The 14,181-nt window shown below is 37.4% G+C and overlaps 1 protein-coding gene across 1 annotated transcript; it reads right to left on the bottom strand.

Moving 5' to 3' along the window:
- Positions 1-2,474: 2,474 nt before the first annotated feature.
- On the bottom strand, positions 2,475-13,653 carry LOC101854387 (NEDD8). Its single transcript, XM_005091240.3, has 5 exons — positions 13,457-13,653; positions 10,863-10,880; positions 10,264-10,293; positions 7,167-7,249; positions 2,475-3,359 (listed from the first exon to the last, which is right to left on the bottom strand). Exons 1-5 carry the CDS (start codon positions 13,472-13,474, stop codon positions 3,263-3,265), a joined length of 246 nt encoding a protein of 81 aa, XP_005091297.1. The 5' UTR covers positions 13,475-13,653; the 3' UTR covers positions 2,475-3,262.
- Between the last annotated feature and the right edge of the window lie 528 nt (positions 13,654-14,181).

Raw genomic sequence — 14,181 nt, forward strand, 5'->3', positions numbered from 1 at the left:
ATGCCATTGATCTTGAAGTTTAGTTTAGTTTTAGTTTAGTATTGGGTTTTACAGCGCTTGCAACTGCATAAGGTCATATGACTATGAGCGCGCGAAACACAAGTTGGTAGCATTCGCAACAGTTCACTGCACGGTTGGTCAACAATTAGACTTTAAAATGCTAAAATATTAAAATTCGGAGTAAATATATATTTACAATTTAAAACAACTCTAATAAATAACAATAAAAATTTTTAACAATATTGTTTCATTTTATAATTTGCCATTAAGGCCAATGGCCTTCATAAAATTCAAAATTCTGTTGGGACCAACGACGGAAAAAATGTCTTGCATTTTTTTGCATTTTTAATATTTCCCAAGGATCTCTCCAAAGTCTAGACATTCGGTGAAAATGTGTCTAATGGTAAAATCTGAGTTGCATCCAACACAGAACGGCTTCTCATCTCCCTGTAGGAGGTATTTGTGGGTCAGGGCCGTGTGTCCGATGCGCAATCGAGTTAAAAATGACTTCGTCTCTTCTGGAGACGTCCGAAGGATTTCGCTGTTCCAGTTTGGGTTTTTAATATTATACAGTTTGTTATTTTTCTGTTTCTCCCAGTGGCTCTCCCACAGACTGGAGGTGACCTTGGAGTAACATAGTGATCTTTATGAAATTGGAAAAAATACATGAACATGGAGTGCATACTTTTGTACATGTTGCAGTTGCAATAGCAACAATTTTTTATTTTTATTTTAAGGTAATGTGTCTCTACATGTTAAAAAAACTGCTGTTGGTGGAATTTATTTAGCTTTAGTAGACGTTTTACGGCGCTTGCATAATGTCATATGAGCACCAGAAGATTAGAGGTGTTACAAGAGAGTAACAAACATAAAAAAGAAGAGGAGATAAGGACGATAGATGTTCGATAGGAAAGAAAAATGTGGAATATAATTAAATATAAATAAAAGTCAGGAAAATGTATCAAGAGCCAAAAATAAAGTCCAAACTTAATCTGTATTGCCTGGACCTAATCCTAGTTCGAGCAGCTCTAACCTTGGAACTAATCCTGTTATATGTTTGTCCAACTTTGGATTGTTAAAGTTAAATAAATACTTTCAAATGTTGTATTGGTGTCTTTTATACTTGTACTTCAACTTTCACCTGCAAATTCAACCTGTACACAGAGCCCTTTGAGATTTTATCCTTGATTGTAAATGAAAATAAATACTTTCTGCTCTCATGGACATATTTAGGGACATTCAGAGTCAACCGTGGCTAGGTGTCAATATTAAGACAAAGGCACTTGTAACATAATTTCGTTGAGCCAGAACTGAATTCATGTCTTCTGAGTGTAACCACAAAGAACCTAAGCACTACTTCAATTTTCATCCAAAACTACGATGACTATGGCAATCACATTAACCTTGCTGTGTGTTACTTGTTATTGCATTATCATTTCCAAAACTTAGGACCTGAAATAAAATCTCTAACTTACCGGTACTTATAATATGACTTCGATCTACATTATAAAACTTTTGGTGTATGCCTGTTTTCTATGAAAACTATGGCCATCTTGAAAATAAACAATGTCAATGGAATTATTGGAATAAATCCCATAGGTTTTTTTTTATTCTCGACCAAATTTTCCAAAATTTGAAAAGAGTGTTCCTCCACCTAGGAAGATTTTCAGAATCTTTTAAAATTTAAAAAAAAAGTTTTTAGAAATTTTACAGGCATATGTAGTAGGTATAGTATGTAGTATGTTAGCATGTAAACCTTCATATTAAATTTTTTTTTTTTTCCTGTATGTGTACAACTTGGTGTGTATCCAGTAAAGGTTTCATGAAAGTTCCATGCAGATAGTATGAAAAATTTTTAAAGTAGTGGGAAAAAAACTGTACGCAAATATTGTTTTAAGAAAAAGCCTGTTTCTTGCAGAAATACTTGACTATTTTCATGTTTTCAAAGGCAATTTACGACATGAATGAGAGCCATTTAGTGGTTTCTAAATTAAATACTGGTCCTGTCTTAGCAGGGTTTTTTTAGAATATATATAGAAGTAGCTGAACTTTAATAACTACATGTAGTAAACAATTCAAATTTCATAATTTGACCCAAAATCAGCAATTTGAAGGGGTGCCTCTATCCTTAGTCGAGTCTTCAAGGCATTCTGCCTGCATATGGCTCTATCCTATCAAAGATGGATGTTACATTCAGAGATCCCACCTCATTTATTATATTTCAGTGTTGAAGGCACATTAAACACATACCATCATACTGCAGAAAACCATTAACATCTAAAAACTGACAGGGTTTTCAAATAAAAACAGAACATGACTGAATGAAGAACAAGACTGAATGAAGACAAACAGGCTTTGAAATATAAGAAAGTTGCAAGCACTTTGAACATGTATCTACAATCATCAACAAAAGCTAGAATCTTTACGTAACATTTCAGCCACATATGACCAACATACATAACAAACAAGTCAGATTAATCAAAAAAAAGTTTAATCAAGAGTCATGTAGGCTAAGACAAGCCCATTGATGTGGCACATTACAGAGACACACTTTGAACCATTTAACGAGAAATCATCATTACAAGAGAGTTAACGACTCAAATGACATAAAGCTACAACCCTCTGTGCAAAACACTGGTCATTCAACTCAAAAGACAATGACTCAAATCCCTGTTTGTACACATGCAAAACGTTAGAGATATCTATTAAAGAAGTCCTGCATAATTTTCTACCCATCATAAGCCTGTGACAGATTTATTTCCAAGGGACAACTGGGACAGTGATGCTGTATAAAAGGGGGAGTCACAGGTTTTAAAAAGGATTTCGTGATACTCTGACAAATCACTCAAAAAAATTCACCTCACAGCACAGAATCATTGTAACCCTTTTTCCCACTAGCTCATTGAAATGTGGACAAGAAATAATGAATTTCTTTAAGCCTTTCATTTGCAATACTTAACAAACTTTAGAGCAACCTTACCATCTAATTAAGATTTATATGTATAACTTCTTTTAGACCATTCTGAAAATCTATGTCATTACACAATATTAAAAATCAAATTGACAAAAAAAATGCCCCTCAAAGGACACCAACCGCCGCAAAACAAAGAAATTCCACTCCAGCAAGAGAAAGTCTGATAGCTCAGTCAAGCTTATTCAACCAAACTGCACAGCTGTATGAACAACTGACAATCTGACCCCCCCCCCCCCTTTACACCCTCCCACCTCCCTTCCAAAAAAAAAGGAGAAAAAAAAACCCCATTCAGTCTTGTAAATGCCATCCACCTCTCAATGCTAAGACCAAGTGAAGAACAGATCCTCCAGCAACTTTGTAATCACTGGCAGTCTTTTCATCGTTCCTGGGGGGGAAAAAAAGAAAAAATATAAATACTGCATTCTGCATTTTAATAGCAGGTTTGACCCAAATGCCTGCCACTCAAAGTCTGGTCTGTTTACAGCGGCTAACAGACTCACCCATTTTGCGGTCGAAAACAACAAAAAAGAAAAAGAAGGATAATCCTTGGATCCTGGAATGTCAGAACTCTCCACAATAGAGAGAAGACCAACAGACCTAGTGCGAAGATCTCTTTGAAACTTTCAGTATTTCTAAAAGAAACCTATACATCTCTTATCTATTATATATATATATATATATATATATATATATATATATATATATAAATATATATATATAAATATATATATATACAATCGAACCTGCCCTGACGGCCATCTCTATAAGATGGCCACTTGTACAAACGGCCACTTTCCATTTCCCCCCTTTCGTTTTTTTCTATATAATTTAACTGTGTAAAACGGGCACCTGTCCAACGCGGCCGCGGCCACCATATTTTAACACACAACCCCTATCACACAAAGCAATAACTCCCGTCTTAGACGGCCACCTTAGTGACTCCATTACGTTTTGTCATAAATTGTGCATTGGTCCCTGGCGTTGTGGGCAAGCCGTCATAATTCAATCACCTGTCGTTGTCGTTAGGTAGTCCCTCCAACCGATCATATTGCGTAGGCCCCTCCCACTGTTGACCAATAGGTAACAAATTTTCAGCTGCCATTGGGGTAAGCGTGTGATCCCTCATAACCTATAAGCCCCGCCAAGAACTCATACACAAATCGTAAGTGAGATGAGTGGTCACTGTTTATCCAGTCTGTTACAACATTTCGTTTTATTGTCACCCTTGCACAAAAGCAGCAACAAAAGAAAAAAAAGAAGAAAAAACACAACGAAAACAATAACAACAACAGCAATGTGGCTATCTTCGGTTGGGACCTCAGAAAAGAATGGTTTGTTTTCTTCATCTTGATCAGTCCTGCCTAAGACGGCCACCTGTCTTATACGGCCACTTTTCCCCTTGACAATGGGTGGTCGTCTTACACAGGTGTACTATATCATTGTCATGGAGAAAAGTAAGTGGCCGAAAAACACAGGTGGCCGTCGTAGGCAGGACTGATCAAAATGAAGAAAGCAAATCATTCTCTTCCGAGGTCAAAAACGGGCCTGGTCTCAAGATTAGAACTGCCGTACGGCTAATTTAAAAGAGGCTTCGCTTTCTTTTGAAAAAGAGTGGTGGGTCGAGTAAGTTTGTTTTTTTGTTTTGTTTTTTGGTAACCTTTCCTTTTGTTGCTGATTTAGTGCAAGGGTAAAAAAAAACACGAAATATTATGTGAGTAAAACGATGAAGACCGAGTGCCAAGGTAAAACAAACACAAGGGCCGCAACCACTCGGAGAACGAGCGACGCTTCTGTCGCAAGTTCACGTCAACGTCCATTGTTACAGGTTAGGTAAACAAAACAGTGACCAGTCAGTTCACACATGATTTGTGTACGAGTTGTAGGCAGGGCTTATAGGTTACGACGGATCACACGCTTCCCTCACCAGCAATTGAAAATATATTGTTAGGCCTACCAATTGGTCAACCTGGGTAAACAATCAATGGAGGGATTAACAATAACGACAGGGGAATGAATTATGACGACCTGTTCACAGCGTAAGGGGCCAATTCAAAATTTATGACAAAGCGTCCGGCAATGATGAGTGACCACGCCTGGCCGCCTGAGACAGGTAAATTTGACAGTGGGTTGATAAAATAAGGTAGCCGCGGCGAACAGGTGACTGTTTCACACAGTTAAATTATATAGAAAAAACGCAAGAGGGAAAATGGAAAGTGGCCCTTTGTACAGGTGGCCATATTCCCTCTTCCTCTAAAAGATTTATAAAGTTATTTCTCAGCACATAAGGCAGATACCATATGTGCATGTGTGCCAAAAGAAAGGTACCAAAAGTAAGATTTTAACCATTTTGAGTTAGGGGTAGTACCTAATAAGACATTCAATGCTGAACACAGTGGGGTTTTTTAATTTTTGAAATATCTCAATTAGTTATTGAGATATTGCACATTTTGCGAGGTAGGGTATAAAGATCTAATTTTGAGAAAACAAGCTTTTAAGTTTAGAACCCATACAAAGTTGATAAAAACGACGATTCAATTGTTTCTAATGTACTTATTCATGGAAAATTCAATTTGGCATTCAGTTGACATAAAGATAAGATAAGATAAGATAAGATACATCTTTATTGTCCAGATCCTGGCACATTGGTTTGGTGTTCCACCACGAGTACACACACACACACACACGCGCACACACACACACACACACGCACGCACTCACACACACACACACACACACACACACACACACACACACACACACACAAACACACACACACATGTACACACGTGCACGCACATGCACACACAAGTAGGCTTACAATCACATACATAATATAAATGAGCAGCAACATAAACAATAATAATCGTAAGCTAGATACACACTCAATGTTATTTTGATGCATGCTCTAAGGTCGTAAGTACACTAAACAAGATAGATGGTTAAGATGGAAGCATTTTGATAGATGATGGTAAAAATGACCTTCTGTATCTTTCTTTGTTACAGATCAGAAGCATGGGTCTTTTACTTCAGACTGATGTTTTTATTTGAGGGAACAAGGGATGTTTGTTGTCTAAAAAGATGGAATTAATTTTCTTAGTGCAAGCTGTTATGTACAATTCATCCAAGTAGTGAAATGAAGATGTTGAAATTTTACATGCTTTCCGTATTAGTCGATTTAATTTTTCTTTATCTTGTTGTCTTGTGTTCCCGGCCCATGCTGTTATACAAAAATCGATAATACTTTCTATGGTTGAATGGTAGAACATGGACATCAATGTTTTATCAACTTTAAAATACTTTAGCTTTCTAAGAAAAAATAGTCTTTTGTTCACTTTTTTATGCAGGAGAGACATCTATATCATGATTAAAATTCAATGGTAAAACATAGCAGGGAAGAGAAAATGTGCTTCAAAAATAGATTTTAACACCTTTTAGTTAGTTTTAGTAGAGGTTTTACGGCGCTCGCAACTGCATAAGGTAGGTCATATGAGCGCCAAGGGGTGGATGTCAACAGAGAAATCCTTACAGGGAATCAGACTTACTCTGCTCACCTCTCTCGCTTCAACAGCACAAAGTCTGCTTCGACTATCAAGGCACCCCGGAAATAGTGGGTCACAAGAGTGTGAAAAACATACAAAAGAAGTAGAGGAAAAGTTACAATAGTAAGGATTAGAAAAGAAAAAGCAGTAGTTCCCTGTTGTAGATCAGGCAGTTATGAGCATAACATTGATGAATCTGCCCATTTACAATTCTACTGTGCATGAACGAGAAATGTCCCCCCTTTGGGAATGGCCTAAAGACACTTCAGTCAGTGGCACTGCCCCAGGGGGTATAACACCTTTTAAAAGCAGTTTCCATTATCTTTTTAAAACATACCCTACCCTCGAAATAAAATATTTTGAAGTCAAATCAACAAAAACTCTTTTAACACATTGTTAAAAAATGGTGGAACTATCTTTTTTTTTTGTCAGGAAACATTTTGGTCAAAAAAGTGATTTTTTGTCATTATCAGCCTGTAGCTCTAAATGGTCTGTGGCAACTTTTGGTACCTTTCTTTAGACACACACACATATATAAAAACTGAGAGCTTAACAAATACAATGGAGAAGTATGGATTGTCTGTATGTGTGTGAATAGATACTTGCCCATGAAAAAAGAGAAATGAAAGGAACACACATCACTGACTACTCACATTTGTTTTCCGCTGAAAATAAGCCTTTGCTGTTGGGGAGGGATGCCTTCTTTTTCTTCAACACGCTCCTTGATGCGCTCAACCTTAAAAAAAAAATGAATGCAAGAAATTCATTTAACTTGATTTTGAAATTAAAACACAACAAAGATTCGTATTAAAATCATTTCAAGCTAGAAATTTTAAAGAATGGATTAGTGGTTTAGCTATGCTCATGAAGGGTGAATAGATTATGAATGCAAGAAACATTGCATCCCTTGGTGTCTTAATACATTCAAGCCCTATTCACAGCTCGAGAAATATCACAAATTAACATAAATTTTAGTTTGCAGTATGACAGGCCTAATTTCTAAGAAAGAGTCGTTGAAACTTTCTGCAATGTAGGCTCTCACAGAAAATGTTCTTGCGTCCTTTTTTTGTCATTACGTAAAATGACTTGAGTAAAAAGAAGACATCTTTAAAATATAGTGTAATTGCATAAAATTAGCATATATCCTTGTAAATATCAGCAGATAAATGGCAAAAGAATGTGGTTTTTAAAAAAATAGAATTCAATTAAATTTTTTTACTTTTATCTGGCGACCCGAGAAATCGCAGTCTTGCGGACGTTTTTCATCAAGTTTCGCGATAAACCCACAATTTTTTTCACAATTTTCCGCACTTTTAGGCAAAAATACATCAACGTTTTAATTTTAACAGAATTTCTAATACGAAATGGTGTGAGTACAGAGTCGATACGTAAATCGTGGTATAGGCCCAGCTCTAGCCTACTGGGCCATTCTCTAAAAGCTATAACCGGAAATTCAGGCCGGAATACAAACAGGACTCCACAAAGAAACGGCAAGTGCCACAAACTGAGACATAGATCTAATGTGTGTAAGTGTGCGCGTATGTAGTGTGCATGTAAGGTGTGCGTGAGTGTGTGCGTGTATGTGTGTATGTGTGTGTGTGTGTGTGTGTGTGTGTGTGTGTGTGTGTGCGTGAATATTGTTCGTACATGACCCATTTATGTAAAGCGCATAGAGCTGTGTTCACAAGACAGTGGGCGCTATAGAAATGATCTACATTATTATTATTATTGTTTATAGAAAAGTGTTTTTAGCTGTATTTTTCAATTTAATTTAGTGTTAAAACTATAACATACAGGTATTAAAACAGAAAGTATCTTAAATAGATCTAAATAGAGATTACAGGATTATCGAAGGTTTCAAGAAAAAAAGAAACAGGATCCGAATTGATTGGAGCAAAAGGTAATTTTGCATTTAGAGGTTGTTTCAAAAATCTCCCATCAAATTTTTTGTTTTTATAGACTAAACCTCATACTACACTTCTAGATCTTTGCATGAACCAAGTACCCGGTATGTACTAAATTTGGTCAAATATTATGCCTTCATTTAAAAGTTATTACGAAAACCGAGGGTTCCGCTATTTTGTGTCACGCTGTACTATTATTATATTATTATATTTGGTCAATAACTTTATTGTTAACGTACTCGTGTGTCATTACAGAGGAATTTGGATTCAACAAGCTCGGATTCAACGAGAACTCAGATTCAACAAAGGAGATGGATGTCACTGCGGTTTTTTTCTTCTTTAAAATCAATCAAAGTAACCCGGATTCAACTAACACTTAAATCAGCAATCTCGGATCCAACCACCTCGCTTCCAGGGTGAACAGCCCAAGCAGACGTGGCTTCGCTAATTTTTCTCCCATAACGAACTTTATCTATTCCCGGAAACCATCCATTGCACCTGCATCGCGAACCATTATTCACTTAGCCGATTGCATGCGACCAATCGGCGGCCGTCTTTCATACCAACACATGCGTTGTTGGCGAGCGCACATGTCTACTCTAGCGTGTGTCGGGGTCGAATGGGCCGCCTGCACACATGTGACTGTGAGTGAGTCCGGGGGGATCATCGGTTCAGGCATGGAATATCGCAGATACAAATGCGTCACAGTCTTTTTTCCCCCCCCCGGAAACTGATCATTATTACAATAAGTTAGTCTTGACATAGATCTACGTAATGAATTGTGTGCCAGACTATGGAATCAAAATTTGACGTATGCTAGGCTCTACATAGCAACACAACTTTTTGGCAAACAATCGAGATGACACAGGCGTGCATTTGAACGAATCGATCTTTTTTTCTTTTTTGCAAAGCTCATAATATGCAGGAATTTCAGGCACCACTTGTGACTTCCTGCTCAGTGCCTGTAATTATCTACACAAAACCTTATGTTTGCTATAACGAACACTCGGATTCAACGAGATTTTAGGTCAGGCCCGGCAACGTCGTTGAATCAGAGTTCCACAGTACTAGTAAATGTTGATAATAAGATATCATAAAATTTGTATTGTGCATCATGAATTGTAAAAAATAAAAGGAAGTTCTGCTTTAATGCTACTCAAATTGTCCTGTTTTTTTAACTGAAAATTTTAAGCCCGTTTTATTGTGCCTGGGATGGGAAAGTTGCAATTGTTTTGCAATTTTTAGGCAGTTTACCTTGCAATTTTTTGCAATTTTTCTACTTTAAAAATGCAATTTTCCACAGGGCCAGCTTTATTGCCATGTTACTCAGTTTCAGCAAATGCATCTTGTGGTACCTTTCCTCAGGTACACGCAAACACATTGAGATACATACAGAGACATACAAATGCTGATTTATACACTTATAAACAAAGATACACACCGATGGTAACATAGACTGAAAAACAGACAGAAACACATACACAACCTTAAATCTCCCTTTCCATCCAACCTCAAAACTAAAAAACAAAAAAACAAACAAAAGAACAACAACAGAAAACTGGGAATGTTCTGTTTTCTTCATTTTCATCTGTTCTACCCAAGATATCCACAGGTCTAAGACAAAATCACATATAGTATTTTAGCAAACATTTTTCTCTATAACAATGGGTGGTTGACAAGGGCAATTTCAAATGTACTTTTAAAAAAATAAACATGCACAACTATTAAATCTTTTAATTGTAACACAAAGATATGATAAAAAGTTATGAAATTTGAAAAACAAAGCCCATAAATTGACTTGTTCATTGTCTTGCCATTAACTTAAAATGTTGTCCGACATTCTCACCTTGTCTGTTGGCTCAATGTCGATTTCGATCTGAAATTTGATCAAATTAGGTGTAAATGAGTCATTACTTACTTTGAAAAGCAAAATATTTTTTTTATGAAACACAAAAATATAAGACAACAGGCAGTATACAGTATTCAACTTTTAGTGCAAGGGTTAAAAAAAAGTGACTTTTAAGCAACTATTTTTTTAAAAGTAAACTGTATAGAGGTAATAGGTATACACAAAATAACAGTTTTTGTAAACAAAATCCATTAAGACAAAAGAGAATTCCCCTGAAACTAATTCTTTCGCCAAAGACCAACAAAATTATCAAGAAAACTTTGAACTCATTTTATTCAGATGGAATCCCTTTCTTAAGCTTTTTTTATATAAAAAAGTGCTAAAACCATTTTCACAGAACTTTCCAAATTGAATTCGGTCCCAACTGGTCAAAATTAAGTATTGTATGACACTTTTATTTAAACCTTTGAGAAAGAGGACTCACCAGGGGTGACCTCCAAATACCCACTCATTAATTCTAAAGTCACTAAATAATCTGATGAGTCTACTTTTATATAAGAAAGACAACATGTTTGGTTTGTAAGGGCAATACACACCTCTTTTCCAGTGAGAGTCTGAAACATAAGAAGAGTAAAAAAAATATATAAGTTCCCTTCAGACAAATGGAGAACTTCATACAGAGTCTCCATGTTTATCCATTCCTTTCAATTTGAATATGATTGGACCTGAGTCAGACTAAGATTTCCTTAACTGAGGAGGCAAGATGAACTGGTGAGGTTTAATCAATAAGTAACTTAACTGCTTACAACAAAAAATGAAATCCCTATACAGTCCAACTTAGAATCAAATTTTAACTCATTGAGACATATTGCTTGTCATCATTTGACAACATTTGAAGACGCACCTTTACTATGGAGTGTGGGTTCGAGCTCCATCGAGCACTTTAAATATATATATCTAAAATGAATACTACTGGATCGAAACGATCACTTTAGCGAGCAGTGAGAGAGAGAGGGAAAATGAAGAAGGAATAATCCTGTAACGATGCAGTGGAATCAGGCGCTCGTCAATTTTTAGGCATGTGGAGATTATGGTATCATCTTAAAGCTTTTTCATTTGCCTCGCATTGATGAAAAAAATATCCATTAATCTTGAATTCAAGTCAAGATATGTGCGATTGAAGGAGGTGTGGATCACCCGGTCTCAGAGGTAAAATTAGCAAGAAAATGGATTTTCAGTAGGCCTACCATCCACAAAGAACGGTGTTCTTTAATCGACATTCAATACGAAGGTAGGTGTTTAGCCGAAAAACAAAAAATTCTATAAAAATTCCCCAACCTGCGGAGAAATGCCAGTTTCTTCACTTTCCTTATTTTGACGACCGACGGATGATTTCACCACACTGCCTCACAATTTACAATGGTGAACTGAGCATTGGGGCCAAAACCAGAGTATCTATAAGACATAAGTGAACTGACGGCTGATGCTTTTGCCCCGTAATCCAGCCCTTATCTACTATGTTTTGAGGACTAAATGGCATATTTTTTTGTTGCCGAACACACTCATGCATCACTTCTAAAATCTTTCAAAATCAACGGTTTACAAGAAAATATCAAACCTAATTGCAAAACATCAAATTATGGTTAAATAACAGCCCCTCCCCCCCCCTCCCCCCGATACTCCCACTCATATTTTTATTAGGTTAGGGGGGGGGGCATGCCTTACTGTTTAAAAAGAAATATTGGGCCCTACTATACCGCTCATTTTGTACTGATAAAAATAGCAGACAGTGACGCCTCCGCTTCTTTTCCAGCTCCAGTTCCAGCTACCCAGCCCGGGTTTGGCCCCAATTCTTATCCGCCTTCATAGCGGCAAAAGAAGAGCATACAGCACATCTCTCGCTCTCTTTCGGATAAAACATTGTATACCAAGTATTTAAGTCAGTGTATCAATTTTCGCAGTGGCTATTTATTATAATTTATACGGTCCTGTAAAGATGGTTCTCTGAGCTATTTTTACGGTCATGTAATGACGGTCTTCAGGATTATTTTTACGGTCCTGTAAAGAATGTTCTCTGAGCTATTTTCACGGTGAGGAGGCTCTTCTGTTACTGGTCTCTTTCATTTTCAACCTGGGTCTGCCAATATCTTACAATCAAGACGCTCAGAGTAGATAAAAGCGTACAGATTGCAATCCAGCGCCCATCGAGCAGTGCGAGTGATGTCCAAATTGACCGTGCATCAACTTCGCAGAAATTCGCTATGATTTGCGCCCAGATAGGGGATGCCACATTAAACCAATACTATACAAAACTCGAGGAGGGCCATAATTGTGATTGTTCTTTGTATTCACTCTTCTGGAAGTCTTACAACACACTCTCTCAGCTTTACAAGCGACTGATTCGGGCACCGCTCAGCAACATTCAATGTCACCAGATCCTACTCCTAGCAGTGGTAAACAAGGCAACCGACTGGCACTTCCAGTGATAAAAATACGGGCAAAAAGAACAAAAGCCCTGAAAATGCCAGTCTTAATAGGGAAGGACTTCCGTAACGAGCGGTAAGATTGAAGAATACCGGACCAGTGGACTGACTTTGCCGATGTCTCAACCTTAGTTTAAGCCTTAGGAATTCATAATTTTCCCGTTTTTAATATCTCTCAATGGAGAATCTCGGACCAGTAGATCTATTCATTGAAATTTTGTCAGGGGGGGACCCCCCTGAACCCCCCCTCCCCCCTCGTCCATCCCAACCATCCGCCCCACCTACCCCACTTTCTCGCGCAATAATGTACGAGTGGTCCGGTATTCTTCAATCTTCCCCCCCTACCCCAAGCCCTCAATTTTGCTCTGTCTCAGTGGTCGCTCGTTACGGAAGTCCTCCCCTTAATAGTAATAGTAATAGTGTAAAATATAAAAAGTGGCCCTCCTGCCTGTATTCAGGGAAATGATAGAATCTAGGCTGGCTCGATTGAACTTTGGTGGTACCACTGTGTTAACATGTATCAATGCGCACTACCCATAACAACAGTTGGGTCCACCAAAGTTCAATCTTACCGATCTGATAAAGTGTAAAATCATCGTCGTCAAAAAGTCTTGGTCTGCTTATAGTACTCTTAGCTTGGACTTGGCTTGAACTCGGGTCTTGAGAATGAGTCAGTCCGCTATCAATCATTTCAGCGCAAGGCCTACCTTTACTTTGATCAGCATGGTTATGGATGTTGTCCGCCTTTACAAACAGGTGATCACACTGTAAACTATTCCTCTCGTCTCAGTAAGAGTAACAATGCTGGTCTCTCGAGTCAAAAATAAAATCTTGCGTCGTCCCTGAGTCTGAGTGAGTGCTCTTTTGTGAACAATAACGACCAACGGATGTATTCCATTTACTTCCTGTCCACTGTCTCCTTCTGTGGCGCTGTTCCGTTCACTGAAACTGAATGAACACTATCCTAGTCTAGATCCTGCATCTGCGTTTGTCGCGGCCACGACCCCTCGAATCGCGGCTGCGATTTTTTTATTTTTTCAAAAAAACAAAAGAAAACAAAAACAGACCACCAGAGGGAGATAAAAAATTGGGAAAAAACGGGGTCAAAGAATATTTTAAAAAGAAGCCTAACCTCCTTAGTTTCACCTCCGCTTCCCTTCGTCTCTTTCTCACTTGTTGATACCATGTTGATTTGTTATTTTTATGTTGAAAATATACATTGCACACTATTTATATTGCTGTTTTTCTTTTATTTTTCTCTCTTTGTTGCATTTTAATTTGCTTTTGTCTTAATTTGTTTTCTTGTTATTGTTCTGGTGTGTCTTCTTCTTGTGTCAGTAGTCGGTCTTGGTGGAGACACGCTCCAACATAACACACTTATATTTTTTTTAAGAAAGGTGGGAACAACATCAAATTAAATGACATCACGCTA

This window comes from Aplysia californica, unplaced genomic scaffold (genome assembly GCF_000002075.1).
Source record: "Aplysia californica isolate F4 #8 unplaced genomic scaffold, AplCal3.0 scaffold00027, whole genome shotgun sequence".
NCBI lineage: Eukaryota > Metazoa > Mollusca > Gastropoda > Aplysiida > Aplysiidae > Aplysia > Aplysia californica.

Coding starts and splice junctions, on each gene's coding strand:
- LOC101854387 (XM_005091240.3), bottom strand. Junction 7,250..10,263: donor ACATTGAGCCAACAGACAAG/GTGAGAATGTCG, acceptor TTTTTTTTTAAG/GTTGAGCGCATCAAGGAGCG. Junction 3,360..7,166: donor ATTTTCAGCGGAAAACAAAT/GTGAGTAGTCAG, acceptor TTTCCCCCCCAG/GAACGATGAAAAGACTGCCA.